The 20,496-nt window shown below is 41.9% G+C and overlaps 1 protein-coding gene across 5 annotated transcripts in view; it reads left to right on the plus strand.

Moving 5' to 3' along the window:
• The window catches only part of eif2b3 (eukaryotic translation initiation factor 2B, subunit 3 gamma), a 135,471-nt gene that overhangs the window by 49,970 nt on the left and 65,005 nt on the right, over window positions 1–20,496 (plus strand). For all 5 annotated transcript variants that reach the window (XR_010963847.1, XM_067990090.1, XM_067990089.1 and 2 more), the window contains 2 exons: window positions 5,592–5,751; window positions 11,984–12,095. Coding sequence is in view for 4 of the 5 variants with exons in the window: in XM_067990090.1 (XP_067846191.1) it covers window positions 5,592–5,751; window positions 11,984–12,095 (272 nt within the window). In the remaining variant the exon portion in view is untranslated. The remainder of the gene's footprint in view (window positions 1–5,591; window positions 5,752–11,983; window positions 12,096–20,496) is intronic.

Genomic DNA, 20,496 nt, shown 5'->3' on the forward strand with positions numbered 1-20,496 from the left:
AGGGTACTTACATCAGAATGGACAAGCCCTAACTTTTTCTGGCGAGATTAGTCCGTATCTATGACGTCAGTGCATGAACCTCACGCTGTTCCATTCATTTGAATGGGGAGCCAGGCGGCGAGATGCCTTTTTCGCGCAGCTTTCGGAGGAGCAGGGCATCCGGTGCAGCAACTTCCGGATTTCTGCGTTTAACTGCGGAAGTCGCTGTTCGATTTGCATAGAAATAACGGTGAGTTGTGTTAGCCTCGCGTTATTTTTGCAGCAAAATCTGGCCCATTAGCTTTGTATGATTGTGAATGGAACATTAAACTGTCACTTCACCCTGGGCCTTCTGTATACTCTCATGAAGATAACAATTATGCAATTAAAGATGCCCTCTCTTCCTCCCCCCATGCTAAAACTTATTTTATTTAAATCCACTTAACTACTTGAAAAGCAAATATTTCTGTTAAGTGTATAGAAATTGCTATTCGGAAACCTTGATGATATCTACATCCTGTGTAGTCACTCCTGTTTAACTGAGTAATTTTCACTGTTTATTCTTGCTTTTGCAGAAATTGCATTTTTTATCTTGTTTGCGTCCCACATTCCACACTGTTAACCTTCTGTGTAATGTGTTGAATGACTTGTTATTTTAACAATCTACCAAATTATAGCGACTTACAAGTAATACCAGAATGAAATACCAAATTAAAATATATTTATATATATATATATTAAAATATTAATATATTTTAATATATATATATATTAATATATTTTAATAAGAAAGGTGATGGGATGGTGCTCAGAGAACTCATTGCAATATTTCCCTACGAAATCCTCACAATGTGTAAAAGTTTTTAGAAGAGGCATTGTTGACATGATAAACAATGTCTCGGCTGAGGTGCTGGTTGCAGGCATAGTGGAGGCTAGATACTAGTGGAGGGATATCCAAGGAAAACCAGAAGGAGGCTCTCGTCCATATCCTAGTCATCATCTATAGAGAGGCATCGACAAAGGTTTCTTTTTTTCAGGGATAGTTAATGGTTCGGGGGGTGAGGGAGGGATAGTTTCAAGTCTGCTGTTAAAAAATGCAATCAAGTTTAACTATATGAAATAATATCAATGTCTTAAGAAATACTACAACTAGCCCATGAATTTCTTCATCTCCAAGATCAAGATCATCCTTGCAGCTGCCTCCTTCCTGTCACCAACCTCCAAGGGTTTCCCATCTATTCTAGCGCAGGACCCCATCTTTTAGTAGTTTCTTACCTATCTTTCCCACCATCTTTTCCAAGCTCATCATGTCCATGAGACCAGCCTCCTACTTCTTGATCCCCTTCCCATTCAATTCCAGACCATTCAACGCCCCTTCCAGGTTCCCATGCCAACCAACTTTATTAATGGTTCCCTTTCTTCTTTACAACCTTCATCATCATCCCCTCCTCAAAAATCCCACCCTCGACCCATTCATCCTATCAACTACTGTCCCATTTACAACATCCCTTTCTTGACATGTTGCCGCCTCCAACTGTGTTCTCATCTTTCCCAAAACTCCCTATTTGAATCCCTCTAGTCCAGCCTCTGCTCTTCTCATAGCAGCAAAGTCATAAATTACATCCTCTGTGACTGTAGTGCATTGTTCATCCTCTTCCAAAGCATCTCCTCCATTATTCAGCTCCACGCGTCTGCCCTTACATGGTTACGTTCCTCTCTCTGAATGTAACCACAGCATCTCCAACAATGGCTTCTCTTTGTACCCCCGGACTATCACCTCTAGAGTTTCCCCAAGGATCTATCCTTGGGCCGTCCCTACATGCTGTCCCTCGGCTTCATCATTCGCAGACAAAGGGCCAGCTTCCATATGTATATGGAAGACCAATAGCTCTACCTCTCCACCGGCTCTCTCGACTGCCTCTGTGTTGTCAAACTACTTGTCTGACATCCAGTTTTGGATGTGTCTTGTCTTCAGCCCTGACCACAAACTCTGCTGCCTTGTCACTGATTACATCTCCTCCCAGCCACACTTAGGCCAAACCAGACCAGCTTCAGATTCCATATTACCTTCTCTGCTCCTATGTAGCCCTCATCACCTCCACACTCAACTATTCTAATTCTTTTCTTGCTGGCCTCCCATCTTCCACCCTCTATGAACCTGTCCCCTACCAAGTTTCTCTCACTCATCCCTCTGTCCTCACTGACATACTGGCTCCCAACATGAGGAAATTTAAAATCTTTGTCTTCTTTAAATCCTTCCGCGGCCTTGCCCTGCCCTATCTGAACAAGCTCCCGTGCCCTAAATTCCCCCCCGCAAACATTCCATTTCTCTGACTGTAGCCTCTTGTGCAACCCTTCCTCTTCACCCCACCATTGGGAATAGTGCTTAAGCCTCCTGGGCCCTATTTTCCAGTATTTTCTCCCGAAACTCCTTTGCCTCTCCACCTCACTCAACATGACCAATACTGTTATCTCCAGAATCCTGCAATACTTTGCAGACTTCAGCATGAACCTACCTCCTGGGAACCTCACCAATCCCCAAATGCCATATAATAAAAATGTAATTTTACTTCTTTAGTCTAAGTAAATAAGTGGCCTTCACAATAATACATTGAACATTACATGGTACAACACCTCTTTTAGAAAAACAGCATATCCTCCGACTCACTGTGAACAATCCCATGGGAAATCTACTGGTAATCTAAAATAAAAATTACAGCCATTTTAAGTTAAGTAAAATTCCAAAATGAGATTCTTAATTAATCACTGAATATAAATGTACCCGGGGTTTTGAATCAAAGGGTTCAAAGCATTCCAGATTAAAATTGCAATGTAATTTGTTAAAGATGATGAACTTTAAAGTATTTTAACTATACAAAGGACAACAGGAACTGAGTAACTCAAACACTGAAACATTCTCAATATGAGAAATATGCATGTAACTTAATATCTCATTCTTTGAAAACTGGTAAAATAATTACTTTGGAACTTGGAGCATCTGTAATTATGGGACAGTCCCTCTTATTGTAAGCATACTTTGAGTTAAGAAACATTCTTTGATTCATTAATTCCTCTAATTTTACTTAAAAGACACACTCACTCCTCTTCAAAAGTTAACAGCATAATTTCTGTAGCTATGTGAAAATGCATGATTTTTATTTTTCAAAAGTTGAAAAAAGGTTGAGGGGACAAGTTTACCTGATCATTTTTTTGTGATTAATGGAGAACATGACTGAAGGGATGAAGAATACACAGAAGTACTTAGTTGGCAGTGAATTTCAAAATGATCAATGCCTCTGGATCTGCACCCAGGCTGTAAACGATGCTGATCAGCACTAATTCAATGGAACTCATTCATTGTCTGAGCCAGTGGCTGATGTCAGCTGTCTGGTGACTTCCTGACCTGAAATGTCAACACGCTGAGGCAGTGGAAAGGGAATTGAAAGGAATATATTTCTTCTAAAGTTTAAAAAATTGTTGCTGTAGATTAAATTAGGTGTTTTAACATTCTTTAAAGTCTATGCATTTGTTTTCTGTGTGGCTGATACTATGCACCAGCTAACTAGAGAAAGTGTGGCATTTTGATGTTTGTGGAAAGTCTGCACTGTGATTTATTTATTTCCTTAATTATGTCATTGAGTATTACTGATCTGTTTGGTTTTGGATGGCTGATTTGACTGCTTCATTTAACTTGGTGAAAACTTTTTTCTTTCATCAGCCAGTCAAATTGCATAAGAATATTTCGCTCTGCCTAAAGTGTGGTTTAAAAAATATTGCACAGTATGTGCAATTTCAAAGTGATTAGCGGTAATGTGGTTTGGGTAATGATGTGAAATTCTTTTCAGTTCTCGAATAAATGAAACCAAACACTTTAAAGAGGGCCTTTCTGCATTGGCACGATTATTTTGTTTATATTTTTTCTTACTTTTACTGAGGGTGAGATTACTTGTTCTATAATGTTAGCTCTCTTACCTTTCCTTTGCCTCCTGATGCCATACACAATACCCACCAGAGAGTACAGGTAGGCAACGTGGTCTGAAATCTCTGCCAATTTGAAACAGCTTGCTAGGAAATGCTCAAAAGTGGTACAACATAATCCTCAAACTCTGGCAAAGCAGTGGCATAGCTTAGATCATTATCTCAATATGTGCAGGATCACAAACTTAAACCTCCAAGCTATCACTATGGTGCACATGTTGGTGCTCCAATTTATTGCACCGCTGTCAGACCTTTTCATAAAATAAGCATTTGAAAAGAATTACTAACATTTTTTTTGGTCAGTATATAACCCATACTCATCAAATTGTAGTTTTTTAAAATTAATTTTGTGACAGATAAGGTCTGTGTGGAGATGATCTGTGCAAATGAACAAGGCTAAAGCTGATAAGTGATGCAGGAGCTGAAAGTATACGGTATCACTTAACCTGAGAATGGAAGCACATTAGTGTTTTGTATGAATTGGTAAGGAGCAAAGTACTGCCCTAGCATGGGACCATGCATTGGTACAACATGTTCCAATATGTAGTCTGAAGAGAAATATCAATTTATCTGAGCTGATAGATAGTCATTGTCCCAACACAATTTCTGACAGTTTTGATCTTTTAGTAACTACTTCATTGGATTATGCAATGGCAAAATACAGTTTAATTGCTGTTTATTTTGCTATTACTGAGAAGCCAATGCCTATGGTGCAGGCACCACCAAGATTGAAAGGAGTAAAAAAAAACAGAAAAATGGCTGATTGTGTTGATAAATCGTGGAAACCTGTTGTTATTGTAGCAGGCATTAGTTTGATGTATTGCCTTGAGATATGCACCAGGTATCAGGAAATTGTAGAATTGGTTTTTGTATATGTTACCAAATGGTAAACGTTCATTACTGCATCTGAACGGGCTGGAATAGCCCATTTTTTTCTATTTGAAACTCGCTGACAAACTGCAATAATGACTTCAGGTCAGGATGAATTAATTATCCACATGATGCATTGTTGATCCAAAGGTACATAATGATTAAGGTATATTATGGCTATGTCATCTCAATTATTAATGCCTTAAAACATATTTTATGTAGTAATCAGCTTGGTACATTAGTGCGCTCTGCCTCTGAGTCAGCAGGTTGTAGATTTCAGCTTGACTCCAGGACTTGAGCACGTAATAAAGGATGACACTTCAGTGCATACCGAGGGAGTATTTCATTATTGGAGGTGCTGTCTTTTGGACGAGACATTAAACTGTCCAGGTGGACGTGAAAGATCCCATGGCACTATTTATGGAAGAGCAGGGAGTTCTCCTGGTACTATGTATCCCTCAACCAACATGATCAAAAATAGACGACCTGGTCATTTATCTCATTCGCTGTTTGAGGGATCTTGCTGTGTGCAAGTTGACTGCTGGGTTTGACTGCAAAACCAACACTTCCGACTTCATTAATGAACTGTGAACACTTCAGGGCATCCTGATATGAAAGGCACTATGTAACTATGTTTCTTTTCTGTCCTTTTCTCTTCCTTTGTTCCTTCTTTTCCTACACGAGCCATTTTCTAGTCAAAACGTCCATGTTGTATTGAAAATTGAATTGCATAAAAAATTGTAAAATCGTTTTTCTTTTCACAGACGGATGTGTTAGTGATCAGTTGTGACCTCATCACTGATGCAGCTCTGCATGAGGTGATAGACCTGTTCCGTGCACACGATGCCACAATGTCGATGCTGATGCGTAAAGCGCATGACTTTACTGAACCTGTGCCAGGCCAGAAGGGAACAAATAAAGCAGGTAAAATTTTCCGAGGAGAAAGAAAAATCAAGCAATTGATTTTTGAGAATACCATCAAATAGGTGGTAGTATGCAAACTCCTTATGGAAGCCTCTTAGTGCTGCACCATAAGTGTTTTTTTTTATATACTCATGGAGACAGTGGGGTAGATTTTCAGCTTGCCGGCAGGTGCAAAACTGGTGTTGCCGATCATCCGCCCATTAAGCAAACCCACACGATTTCCACTGAAATCAATGGAGGTGAAAATCCGGCGATTTGTATAATGGACGACTGATCTGCAACACCAGTTTTACGCTGGGGTGGTAAGTTGAAAATCCAACCCCATCTTTAATGTGGTTTGTCAGTCAGAGACAAAATTAGAAAAAATTTTTGTGTGTCCGATTCCATTGAGCAAGAGGCAGGCATTGCATGTCCGCCGCTCACCTGTTAGATTCAGTACAACGCACAACCAGTTTTCGTTGTTGGGCCTCATTAGAATAATTTAAGCAAGCTGCCAGTGCTGAATGAACACTGCTAGACAGCTCGCTGATCAGTGGGTAGGGGAATGGGTTGCGGGAAATCTGGTGGCTCCTTTATGGAACAGAGCCGAAAGTGAGACAGTAGGGGAGAGGTGGCAATCCGGGGCAGGGGAGGTGAATGGAGGGACTGATAGCGGGTGGAAGATTCATTCATTTCATGCTCTTTGTAGCCCCATAATGATCACTGCCACAGCAGGGTTTTTTTGCTGTTTTTAGAGCAGCCTGCACCCAGTCCCTTTTAAGGACTGCTTGTTCAGCTGCTCAACACTCCACCCAGTGGAACAACAAAATTGCACCAGGGTTCTAGATACAGCATGGGACCCTAATTTACATATCGTAAGTAGGCTCCAGCCTGTTTCCTGGCATGCTCCCAAATTGCAGCGAGTCGGACTTTGGCAAGAATGGGATCTTAAATTCTGCACTGCAATTCTTGGCCCATTACCACCCGTTCCCACCTGAAAACAGGGACGAAAATCGGCTCCAATGCATGTTGTCACAGAGATTAAAGAGGGGCATTGGTCTAATTAATGTATCAGAGATCATTAAGACTACATCAGAGATTATACAGTGTGTTGTAGAGAGGCTGTATCATATTTTGTTATTTAGGGAGCCAAAAAGGCTAAAAACAGTGTTATATCAAAATATTATAATGTGGTACTGTATATGTCAAGTGGTCAAGTAAAGCATGTGGTATATCAGTGTTGTCACTATAATTTTAATAAAATATTATGGTGGGTGTATGAAACTTTTGTATACACTACAATTGTGGAAAATCACCTAGCAGTACAATTATAGATTTTGTCCTTTGGTATGAGCTGTGTCTGATCAGAGCTTTTCAGCTATGTTACACTGGGGTGAAGTACTAGATGTTACAGGTCTCTCAAATTGAGCTGATGAATTGAGAGTAATATGCAACAGTGTTGTCACCAGGCATGTTTAGCATATTGAGATCAATGCGCTGTAGAAAAATTAAACTAAAGCTAATATCTTTTAATACAGTGTTAGTATCCTTTAATGTGATATAGCCTTAATTTATAACTTCAAATTGTTTTTTGATTAGTGGCACCTAACTGCTTTCTCCAGACACAAGATAACTTGCTTTGTTATAGTGGCTTTCACGGCCTCTGGATGTCCCAAAGCACTTCACAGCTAATAAATTACTTTTGAAGCATAGTCACTGTTATTAAGTAGGCAAATGTGGCAGCCAATTTGTGCACAGCAAGGCCCCACAAACAGCAATGAGATAATTGACCAGATAATCTGTTTTAGTGGATCTGGAATGCATTGCCTGAAAAGTTGGTGGAAACAGATTCAATCGTGACTTTCAAAAAGGAATTGGATAAATATTTGAAGGGAAAAAATTTGTAGGGCTACGGGCTATTTGTAGAGTGAGACAATGGGACTAACCGGCAGGGGCTCGATGGCCAAATGGCCGCCTTCTGTGCTGTAACCATTCTATGATTCTATTCTAGTAGTGTTGGTTGAGGGATAAATTTTGGCCAGAACATTGGGAGAACTCCCCTGCTCTTCTTCAAGTAGTGCCATGGAATCTTTTACATCCACTTGAGGGCAAATGGGACCACGGTTTAACATCTCATTCGAATGACGGCACCTCCAACAGTGCAACGCTCAATCAATACTGCACTGAAATGTCAGCCTAGATTATATGCTCATATCCATGGCATGGAACTTGATCCCACGACCTTCTGACTCCGGTTAAAGTGTTACCACTGAGCCAAGGCTAACACTTAATTATGGATGTGAGAGGCCATTTGGCTCATCCTCTGCTCATCCATACAGAAAGATGTTAAAGTCCCCCTTGCAACTCTCAATTGGTTCTTGAATGATTTCAGGGTTTTTTTCTTCCACTACATCTGGGAGTCCGTTACATGTGTTGATCACTCTTTGTGTGAAGAAATGGCTGATATCAGTATAAACTTTGCCTTTTGCTAGTTTAAACCTGTGAACCTAGTTCTACTTTCAGTTTAACTTAAAGTAATTTTCCAGATTTACCTTTTCTATGCTGTTTACAATCTTGTATACATCTTATATGATGATCATTCAGACGTATCCTTTCAAGGTTGAAGAGCCCAAGTTTCTCCAGTCTTTCTACTTAACTCAAACCTCTAAGACTGGGTTCCAACTATGTGGCTTTTCTCCGCACTGAGCCTAGTGTTTGAATGTCTTCTTGTCTAGATGACCAGAACTGGATACAATGGTCAAGGTGCGGTCTAACCAGAGCACCGGTTACTGTACTGTACAATTTGGCCACGACTTCCTCTGTCTTCAGTTCCATTGTTTTGGCTATATAATTCAACATTCTATTGGCTTTGCTGATTGCTACTCTGCATTGATTAGACATTCTGAGTGCTGAGTTGACTAAGACTACTAGGTCTTTTCAACTTCATCCGTAGCTGTTTCAACATTATTCATGGAGTATGTGTGTTGCCCATTTTTCCTTCCAATTTGTAGTACTTTACATTTGTCTGTATTAAACTTCATCTGCCATTGTTCTGCCAAATTACGCGGGATTGCAGTAACAACAAAGCGCCTATTATTGCCTGAGACTAGTCAATGCCCTTTTAAAATATGGATACCATGTTTCCCTGTTTCCAGTCTATCGGTACCTCCCCAGTATCGAGTGATTTCTTCATAGTGATTGTTAATGCCTCACATATCTCCCTATTCTCCTTTAGCTCTTGGATAAATACCATCTATCAGTGGGGATTTATTGTTTTTGAGTCTTTCTAGCCTGTCTAGGACTTCAGTTCAGTTACATTAACGTAATTAATTTTGCCTTGGATTACTCCATTTGGAGAGGGCAGGTTACTCGTGTATAAATACTTGGAGGAAGTAGTCATTCAGAATGTTTACTGTCTGGTGCTTATCCTCTGTTTGAGCCAGTTTGCATATTTTATGACTTTAACTCTTCTCTGATCACACTCTTACTATTGAAATACCAAAAGAATTTCTTACTGTAACAATGCTTTTTTCTAGGTCACTCTGCCACTCTAGTCACCTTTTTAACATGTTTCTGCATGTTCTTATATTCATCCCAGTGAATTCCATCCCTTTTCCTCCTGCAGGATTTGTAGAGATTTTTTCCCCATTTGTTTGTTAATCTATTTAGTGTTACATCTACTTAGTCTGAGCCTGCTGGTTTTAGTTATGCATTTATCTGAATGCTGAACATTGTGCCTTTAAAGTTGTTCCACATGTCTTTTACTGAAATGTTGGACAAACTCCTCCGATCAGTTTGCTTATGTTGTTCCCTTATTTCTTTGAAATGAACCCTTTTAAAGTAATAAACCTGGCTCTTGGTCATTGGTATTTCTAAACCCCAGGATATGTTAAACTTAATCACGGTGAGGTTCCTGTTGCCCAGGGGTACCGTGACTTCCATTTTTTATACTTTGGATCATTTATGAATACCAAGTCTAGTTGAGTACGTCCTCTTGTGGCTTCTCTAGCAGACTAAGCTTTGAAGCAGTTATATATTACTTTTACCAGCTCTGACTCTAGACAACTTGGGTTCTCTCAATTTTTAGTAGGTTGATTGTAGTCGTCCATTAAAATAGCTTTCCTGTTCTCACATACCCTTCTTATTTCTTCATAGACCGAACTATCGACCTCCTTGTGCTGACCTGAAGGTCCAGAACAGGAGGTATAACCTTAAAATTAGAGCTAGGCTGTTCAGGGATGATGTCAGTAAGCACTTCTTCACACAAAGGATAGGGAAATCTGGAACATTCTTCTCCCAAAAAGCTGTTGAGGCTGGAGGTCATTTGAAAATTTAAAAACTGAGATTGATAGATTTTTGTTAGGCAAGGGTATTAAGGGTTACGGAACCAAGGCGGGTAGGTGGAGTTATAGATACAGATCAGCCATGAGCTAATTGAATGGCGGAAGAGGCTCAATGGGGCTGAATGGCCTACTCCTGTTTCTATGATCCTATAGAATATCCCTAGTATTAGTTAGGATTTTTCAACTTAGAGATGTCTACCCAAAGTATTTCATCCAAGACAGAATCTATATTGTACTGCAGGTTTTTTTCATCATTCAAGTGACAACACTGATGTATGATAAGGAGCAGCATAATTATTCAGAGAATGATCTAGCAGTGAGTGCTAACTGAGGCTTGTTATAATACACTTTTTAAATAGGGTCGGTATGTTAGATTGCTCTAATGATGTCCAGTCTATCAGTGTTTTATGGTGAGGAATGTGAGGTATTTCAGAAAGTGTTGTTTGGAGTGTGGGAGTGTTAAATCTTTTGCGTAGTTATCAAGGTAATTGTGCAAGGCTCTGCTTCTGGAGTGGATCCTTACTAGACAGGAGTGCAGAATTGACCCAATACTGTTATAGCCCTATATTGGACTATTCACTGCAGCTCCATGCTGGAAGCTGAGCCTCTCAAGATTACTGCTTATATGTTCCATATGTGGTATAATGCTAAAATTAAAGAACCAGAGATGACATGAGGAAACATTTTTTTACGCAACAAGTTGTTATGCTCTGGAGTGCACTGCCTGTAAGGGTGGTGGAAACAGATTCAATAATAACTTTCAAAAGGGAATTGGATATATACTTGAAGGGAAAAAATTTACAGGGCTATGGGGAAAGAGCAGGGGAGTGGATTTAATTGGATAGCTATTTCAAAGAGTGGACACAGGCACAATGGGCCGAATGGCCTCCTTATGTTCTGTACTGTACCATACTATGATACTTTGATAATGGGAGAGGCTTCTACTTTACTGCTGCCTCGGAGTCCTCCCTTGTTCCAATTTTCTGAAATGTCTAGTTGAGGAACAGACTTCTTTGTACAATTCCCTTACAGTGACAACATGAATAGGGAGTACTGCCCACAGTTTACATTCATGATGTCATTGTCGGGGGAAATTTGAACATTAAATATCTGTTCTTAAACTGCTGCTAGCCAATTGTTTTAAAGTGTGCATTAGTATGTGTGCAGATATCTCCCTTTATATCATTTGGTGAATGCATCACTTTGGATGACTTAAGTTTCTATTCTAAGAACATACGAAAACGACGGGCGGGAAAAGACCATCTGGTCCATCAAACATGCCCCACATATTCGTGATGCCGACCCATCAGCAGCCATGTTATATCCCAGGAGAGGCAAAAAAACAGCTAAAAACCCACAGCCAATCAGGAGGAGAAAAATTTGGATAATTCCTCTCCAACCCATTTAGGCGATCGAAACTAGTCCAGAAACCTACATTGACCATGCTTTTATATTACCTCGTATTTCACCTACCTTTTATAAGGCGTGATCTCCGCCCAGCCAGCTCTCTTTTGAGAGTATCTAGAGAGTCAGCACTCACCGTATGAGCCGGAAACTTATTCCATAGGTCTACGATCCTCTGAGAAAAGAACTGCTGAACATCTAACCTAGCCCTACTTTTGCGTAACTTATACGCATGACTCCTGGTCTATCTGAATCTATCAAATGAAATAATCTATCAATAGGAATATAATCTAATCTTTTAACTATTTAAACTTCTATTAAATCGTCCTGAAGCCTGAGCATCTCTAACTTTTTAAGTCTATCTGAGTAACTAAGATTGTTTAAGCTAGGAGTCATCCTTGTGGCCCTCCTCTGAAACTTTTCCAAAGCTTCTTTATCACCGAGAAGTCTTGAATGACATGGCTAAAATGACAAGTTTTTCTTTTATTTTTTGATGATGTGTGCAGCTGAACAAAGGGACTTTGTTGGAGTCGACGACACGTGCAAACGTCTACTTTTCATGGCTAATGAAGCTGACTTGGATGACGAGCTGGTCATTAGGAAATCCATGATGCAGAAGTGAGTAATTATAGCACTTTCTCTACTCCCTTTCTTTGTTTCTCCAAACCAAGTACTAATGGGTTCAAATAAATGGGGACTTAAAAAAGAGCAGTAACAAGTATGACTCTTGTCTAAAGACTGCTATTTGTGGGCAAAAGATGTTTTGATTTCTTCTTCCTATTGGGAAATCGTAACTATACATAAATCTCTTAACGACTTGATTACTTTTCAAAAATCAAGATAGTTCCCTTGCTCGTAGTACTGTGGTATAAAAATAAGTAATTCCAGCATGCTTAGCATTTCTTCCTCCTCTCTTCTGCCCCAATTGTGCAACTGAGAGCATGAACTCACTACGTGGGGAGCCGATGTCTGATATACTCTTTCTATTTCATTATTTAACATCTTCAGTTATATAGGTGAGACTGCTTGGATTGAATTCCACTGGAAAGTCCTGCTACCTATCTCTGGGCATAGTTAGTGCTTTGTGAGACAGGATAGGTTTATTGGCAGTTCAGACTTTTCCTTCCGTCAGATGGAGCAATATTATATTAGCCAGTTGAGTAGCTGGGAAATTGTATCAAACATGGTTGTCTTGCTCCCGTAACTAGACTATTGGTGCTACCCTTTTTTGACATTGCTTAGTTAATACTCTTTTTTGGCAGGCTTGGTGCATTGCGAATGGAGAATAGCATTTACAAATGAGTACTGTGGGTCCAGCAGTGCCAGCCTGAATACAGCTTTGTTCCCCTAAATCCATGCATGACCATCCATATTTTTACAAGCCTTTTATAAACCAGCTCATTCACAGGTTGTATAGAACAAAAAAAATCTAGCTGTCTTACACCTTTCAGAGCTACATGCTTGCTTTTCCAGATGGAATAATATTGGCCATTTATTATTTTTATTAAGATGGCTTATGGAGGATCCACATCCTGTTAAACTACAAATATATTTTTCTATATTATTTATATATATATATATATATATATATATATATGAATAATATTTATACTATTTTCACAATTCCACAAGTGCAACTTTAAAAATATATAACCTGACAAAAGAATTTATCCTATTTCCTGCTGCCGGTGTTGTTATTTACTGGATTATTACTTGACTGAGATGGTTTTGAATTTAGAACAGCAGTTCTAATACTTTACCGCCTCGAGGTGCCATTCAAGAATGGTGAGCAAGTAACTACTTATCTTTCAATGCTGTTGATAGAAGGTGCAAAAGGTTAGTTCAAGTGTCGTCAGTAAGTAACCAGGTACCAGTTCAGAGGTCATAAGAATATAAGAAATAGGAGCGGAAGTAGGTCATCCGGCCCCTCGAACCTGCTCCGCCATTCAACAAGATCATGGCTGATCTTCTACCTCAATGCCATTTTCCTGCACCATCCCCATATCCCTTGATGCCTTTAATATCTAGAAATCTATCGATCTCTGTTTTGAATGTACTCAATGATTGAGCCGCTACAGCCCTCTGGGGTAGAGAATTCCAAAGATTCACCACCCTCTGAGTGAAGAAATTTCATCTTATCTCATTCCTAAATGGCCGACCCCTTATTCTGGGACTGACCCCTGGTTCTAGATTCCCCAGCCAGGGGAAACATCCTCCTTGCATCTACCCTGTCGAGCCCTGTAAGAATTTTGTATGTTTCAATGAGATCACCGCTCATTCTTCTAAACTCAATGTGGAGATGCCGGTGATGGACTGGGGTTGACAATTGTAAACAATTTTACAACACCAAGTTATAGTCCAACAAATTTATTTTAAATTCCACAAGCTTTCGGAGGCTTCCTCCTTCCTCAGGTGAACGGTGTGGAAATGAAATTTTCGAATCCTTCGCATTTGAAAATCACAGAACAATGCCTGGTGATTACTGCCCGTTGCCAAGGCAATCACAGTGAGCAGACAGAAAGGTGTCACCTAAAAGGCCACCGAATATACAAACCCCCCCCAAAAAAAGAGAGAGAGAAGGAAGACAGTCAATGACCCGTTATATTAAAAACAGATAATATTTGTTCGCTGGTGGGGTTACGTGTAGTGTGACATGAACCCAAGATCCCGGTTGAGGCCGTCCTCATGGGTGCGGAACTTGGCTATCAATTTCTGCTCGACGATTTTGCGTTGTCGTGTGTCTCGAAGGCCGCCTTGGAGTATGCTTACCTGAAGGTCGGTGGCTGAATGTCCATGACTGCTGAAGTGTTCCCCGACAGGGAGAGAACCCGCCTGTTTGGCGATTGTTGCGTGATGTCCTTTCATCCGTTGTTGCAGCGTCTGCATGGTCTCGCCAATGTACCATGCTCTGGGGCATCCTTTCCTGCAACGTATGAGGTAGACAACGTTGGCCGAGTCACAGGAGTATGAACCGTGCACCTGGTGGGTGGTGTCCTCTCGTGTGATGGTGGTATCTGTGTCGATGATCTGGCATGTCTTGCAGAGGTTACCGTGGCAGGGTTGTGTGGTGTAGTGGACGCTGTTCTCCTGAAAGCTGGGTAATTTGCTGCGAACGATGGTTTGTTTGAGGTTGAGTGGCTGTTTAAAGGCGAGTAGTGGAGGTGTGGGGATGGCCATAGCGAGGTGTTCGTCATCATTGATGACATGTTGAAGGCTGCGGAGAACATGGCGTAGTTTCTCCGCTCCGGGGAAGTACTGGACAACGAAGGGTACTCTGTTGGTTGCATCCCGTGTTAGTCTTCTGAGGAGGTCTACGCGATTTTTCGCTGTGGCCCGTCAGAACTGTCGATCAATGAGTCGAGCATCATATCCCGTTCTTACGAGGGCGTCTTTCAGCGTCTGTAAGTGTCCATCGCGTTCCTCCTCGTCTGAGCACCCTGTGTATTCGCAGGGCCTGTCCATAGGGGATGGCCTCTGACGTGGTTAGGGTGGAAGCTGGAAAAGTGGAGCATCGTGAGGTTGTCCATGGGCTTGCGGTAGAGTGAGGTGCTGAGGTGCCCGTCTTTGATGGAGATTCGTGTGTCCAAGAAAGAAACTGATTCTGAGGAGTAGTCCATGGTGAGCTTGATGGTGGGATGGAACTTGTTGATGTTATCGTGTAGTCTCTTTAGTGATTCCTCACCGTGGGTCCATAGAAAGAAAATGTCGTCGATGTATCTGGTGTATAGTGTTGGTTGGAGGTCCTGTGCAGTGAAGAAGTCGTGCTCGAACTTGTACATGAAAATGTTGGCGTATTGGGGTGCGAATTTGGTCCCCATGGCTGTTCCGTGTGTTTGGGTAAAGAACTGGTTATTGAAGGTGAAGACGTTGTGATCCAGGATGAAGCGGATGAGTTGTAGGATGGCGTCTGGAGATTGGCTGTTGTTGGTGTTGAGTATTGATGCTGTCGCAGCGATGCCGTCATCGTGGGGGATACTGGTGTAGAGTGCCGAGACGTCCATCGTGGTGAGAAGTGTTCCTGGTTTAACAGGTCCGTGGGTACTGAGTTTTTGTAGGAAGTCTGTAGTGTCGCGACAGAAGCTGGGGGTTCCCTGAACGATGGGTTTCAGGATGCCCTCGATGTATCCAGAGAGGTTCTCACACAGGGTTCCGTTGCCTGATCCGATAGGACGTCCGGGTGTGTTGGCTTTGTGTATCTTTGGGAGGCAGTAGAAGTCTCCCACGCGGGGAGTATGTGGGATGAGAGTGCGTAGGATGTTTTGAAGGTCTGGATCGAAGGTCTTGATCAGTTTGTTGAGCTGATGGGTGTGTTCTTTGGTCGGGTCTGTGGGTAACCGTCTGTAGTGTTCCTGGTTGTCCAGTTGTCGGTATGCTTCTTTGCAATAGTCCGTTCTGTTCTGTATGACGATGGCTCCTCCTTTGTCCGCTGGTTTGATGACGATGTTGCGGTTGGTCTTGAGAGCTTTGATGGCGTTGCGTTGTGCTCGGGTGACATTCTGGACTGTCTTCCGAGTGCGGCTGATGAATCTGGCATAGGCGCATTTCCTGACAGCTTGAGCATACATGTCAAGCTGAGGGCAGCGACCCTCTGGAGGAGTCCAGTGAGACTCTTTCCTCTTCGGTTGCTGTACCACGGATCCCTCTGTCTGCTGTTCCGGATCGTTGATTGTCTCATTGGGTTCGCTGCTGAAATCTTGGGGTTTGTGGTAGAATTCCCGGAGCCTCATTCTCCTGATGAATTCCTCTGTGTCTGCCACGAGACTAGTGGGGTCCATTTTGGTAGTGGGACAGAAATTGAGCCCTCGGCTGAGAACTTCGATTTCGTCTGGTTGAAGGGTGTGGTCGGACAAATTGACGATAGACTTCCCTGTGGTTGCAACCGTGGTACCAGGGGAAGCTTGGTCGATGCTGGTGGTGATGCCGAGTTTCTCAAGCTTCCTGCTCTTGGTTTTCACGTAGGCAGCGTAGTTCCGTTGCCTCGTCTGTTTGGCGGTATATCGTAGCTGGTCTGCTGTGTCCTGAGTACAGGTTGAGAGTAAACTCAAGAGAATACAGGCCTAGTCTACTCATTCTCTCCTCATACGACAATCCCGCCATCCCAGGAATCAGTCTGGTGAACCTCCGTTGCACTCCCTCTGTGGCAAGTATATCCTTTCTTAGGTAAGGATACCAAAATTGTACACAATACGCCAGGTGCGGTCTCATCAAGGCCGTATATAATTGCAGTAAGACATCTTTACTCCTGTACTCAAATCCTCTTGTAATAAAGGCCAACCTACCATTTGCCTTCCTAATTGCTTACTGCACCTGCATGTTAGCTTTCAGTGACTCATGTACAAAGACATCCAGGTCTCTTTGAACATCAACATTTCCCAATCTCTCACCATTTAAAAAATACTCTGCATTTCTGTTTTTCCTACCAAAGTGGATAACTTCACATTTTTTCACATTATATTCTACCTGCCATGTTCTTGCCTACTCACTTAGCCTGTCTATATCCCCTTGAACCTCTTTGCATCCTCCTCACAACTCACATTCCCACCCCGTTTTGTGTCATCAGCAAACTTGGAAATATTACATTTGTTCCCCTCATCCAAATCATTGATATAGATTGTGAATAGCTGGGGCCCAAGCACCGATCCCTGTGGTACCCCACTAGTCGCAGTCTGCCAATCTGAAAAAGACCCGTTTATTCCTACTCTCTGTTTTCTGTCTGTTAACCAATTCTCAATCCATGCTAGTATATTACCCCCACTTCCATGTGCTCTGACTTCGTTCACCAACCTCCTGTGCGGGACCTTTATCGATTATCGAAAGTCTTCTGAAAATCCAAATACACTACATCCACTGGTTTCCCCATATCTATTCTACGAGTTACATCTTCAAAGAACTCCAAGAGGTTTGTCAACATGATTTCCCTTTCATAAATCCATGTTGACTCTGCAAATCCTATTATTATTTTATAAGTGTCCTGTTATCATATCCTTTATCGTAGATTCTAGCATTTTCCCTACTACTGATGTTAGGCTAACAGGTCTGTAGTTCCCTGTTTTCTCTCCCTCCTTTCTTAAATAGTGGGGTTACATTTTCTACCCTCCAATCCGCAGGAACCGTTCCAGAATCTATAGAATGTTTAAAAGTCAGCCAGATTGGTATGGGACTGGAGTCAAGTATAGGCCGGACCAGGTAAGGACGGCAGGCTTCCTTCCCTAAAGGTCATTAGTTTTACGACAGCTTCATGGTCCTTTTTACTGATACCAGCTTTTTATTTCCAGATGTTTTAAGCTGAATTCAAATTTTCAACATTTGAACTCGCGTTCTCTAGTTATTAGTCCAAACCTCTGGATTACTAGTCCAGTAACATAACCACTTCTCCACCATACCCAGCCACCAGAGTGTGTAGCCCCAGAAGATCATTCCTCAGTATATCTATGGAGGTATGTGTCACAAGGTATCTTTGTTCTTTGGGACATGTGCAGAAGCTCTTGGAGCTGCCATTCACTCCAGGATGCTCTATATTGTGGAGAAACCATCTTCGGATATTACTATAAAGTATGGCATTGAATTTTGCTACTATCCCTGCCAACTGTCACATGTCTTTGGAGAGTCTTTGCAGTGTCTTCATCTGGTTCTGATGTTCTGCAATCATTTATCTTTTCATGATAGGGCCCCTGAGATTATTGCCTGGATGCTCAACAGGCAAGGTTTGAGATGTCTGAAGCCTCCACTCAGGCACATCATGCTCCACCTCCGACACCTTTATCCCCTGGCTTTTTTGAGAGTTGTAAATTACCCTATGTCAATTCCTCATCTAGACTATCCGTATCACCCCAAATTAACCTATCTGGGCTGGTGAGTGCAAGTGATTGCATTCATGACGGAGTGGACCAATTCCTGCTGGCAGTCTAGATGTTAAAGGCTCCGGCATTGGTTCCTTCTCTCTTTATGCAGTAGCTTTCTTGCTTCCAGCTTCTGTGGCGATAAGAAGAATGAGAAATGAATTTAGTTTTTCCTGCTGTCCACTTTTTCCTTCCTGTTATGCTCAGGTCTTTTAGAGTATGAGCCTAAAAAAAACATATCTGACAATTAAGCATTCATACTTAGTCAGCAGAAACCAGCTATGGGTTCAACGCCTCCCAGTAGATCCTTTTGCTGAAGCAGAACTATAGATCTGTTTATCTCCTCAGTCTATCCTATCTCCTACAATATAAAGGCTTTTAAAAATTGGCATCAACTAATCAGTATTTCGGGATTGACCTCATCTTCTATCCTGCTCTTTTCAAGCTTGCTGGTGGCGTGTACTGTGGGCAAACCCTTCATCTTGGTTTACATAGAATTTTACATCACTGAAACAGGCCATTCGACCCAACAGGTCTATGCTGGTGTTTATGCTCCACACGAGCCTCCTCCCACCTTACTTCCTCTCACCCTGTCAACGTAGAGGTATTTAAAATGGTAAAGAGATTTGATAGGGTAGATACACAGAAACTATTTCCTCTAGTGGAGAATCCAGAACGAGGGTGCATAATGTTAAAATTAGAGTTAGGCCATTTAGAGGTGAAATGAAGAAGCACTATTTCATGAATAGGGTTGTTGAACTCTGGAACATGCTCCCCCAAAAGGCTGTGGATGCTGGGTCAATTGGAATCTTCAAGACTGAGCTTGATAGATTTTTGTTAGGTACCGTTATCAAGGAATATGGGGCAAAGACAGGTTCCTATGTTGCAAGCGGTACCAGTCTCATACAAAAGGTGCAGTGTAACAACAGCCGTTAATACATAGAATCATAGAAAAGATACAGCACAGAAGGGGGCCATTCGGCCCATCGTGTCCGTGCCGGCTCGAAGAACAACCAGGTGCCCATTCCAATTCCACCTTCCAGCACCCAGTCCATAGCCCTGCAGCTTACAGCACTTTAGGTGCAGGTCCAGGTACTTTTTAAAAGAGTTGAGGGTCCTTGCGTCTACCACCAATTCAGGCAGCGAATTCCATACACCCTCTGGGTAAAACATTTTTTCCTCATGTCCCCTCTAATCCTTCCGCCAATCAGCTTAAATCTATGTTCTCTAGTTCTTGAACTCTCCGCTAGGGGAAACAGGTACTTCCTGTCTACTCTATCTGGGCCCCTCATAATTATGTACACCTCAATCAAGTCTCCCCTCAGCCTCCTCTGCTCCAAGGAAAACAACCCAGCGTATCCAATCTCTCCTCGTAGCTGCAAGTTTTCAAGCCCTAGCAACATTCTTGTAAATCTTCTCTGCACTCTCTCCATAGCAATTATGTCCTTCCTGTAATGTGGTGACCAGAACTGAGCACAATACTCCAGCTGTGGCCTTACCAGCGTTTTATACAGTTCCATCATTACATCCCTGCTTTTGTATTCTATACCTCGGCTAATAACGGAGAGCCTTCCGTATGCCTTCTTCACAACCTTATCTACCTGTACTGCCACCTTCAGGGACCTGTGCACATGCGCTTCAAGGTCTCTCACTTCCTATACCCCTCACAATATATTCCCGTTTACCGTGTGCTCCCTTTTACTGTTTGCCCTCCCTAAGTGCATTACCTCACACTTCTCTGGGTTAAATTCCATTTACCACTTTTCCGCCCACTCCACCAACCCATTGATATCTTCTTGGAGTCTACAGCTATCCTCATCACTATCAACTACACGGCCAATTTTTGTGTCGTCTGCAAATTTGCCAATCATGCCCCCTACATTCAAGTCCAAATCATTAATATATACCACAAACAGCAAGGGACCCAACACAGCCCTGTGGCACACCACTGGAAACGGACTTCCATTCGCAAAGACATCCATCGACTTTTACCCTTTGTTTCCTGTTACTGAGCCAATTTTGGATCCAATTTGCCACATTTCCCTTTATCCCATGGGCTTTTACCTTTCTGACCGGTCTGCCATGTGGGACCTTGTCAAATGCCTTACTAAAATCCATGTAGACAACATCCACTGCACTACCCTCATCAATCCTCCTTGTCACTTCTTCAAAGAATTCAA

Source organism: Heptranchias perlo, chromosome 9, assembly GCF_035084215.1.
Source record: "Heptranchias perlo isolate sHepPer1 chromosome 9, sHepPer1.hap1, whole genome shotgun sequence".
NCBI lineage: Eukaryota > Metazoa > Chordata > Chondrichthyes > Hexanchiformes > Hexanchidae > Heptranchias > Heptranchias perlo.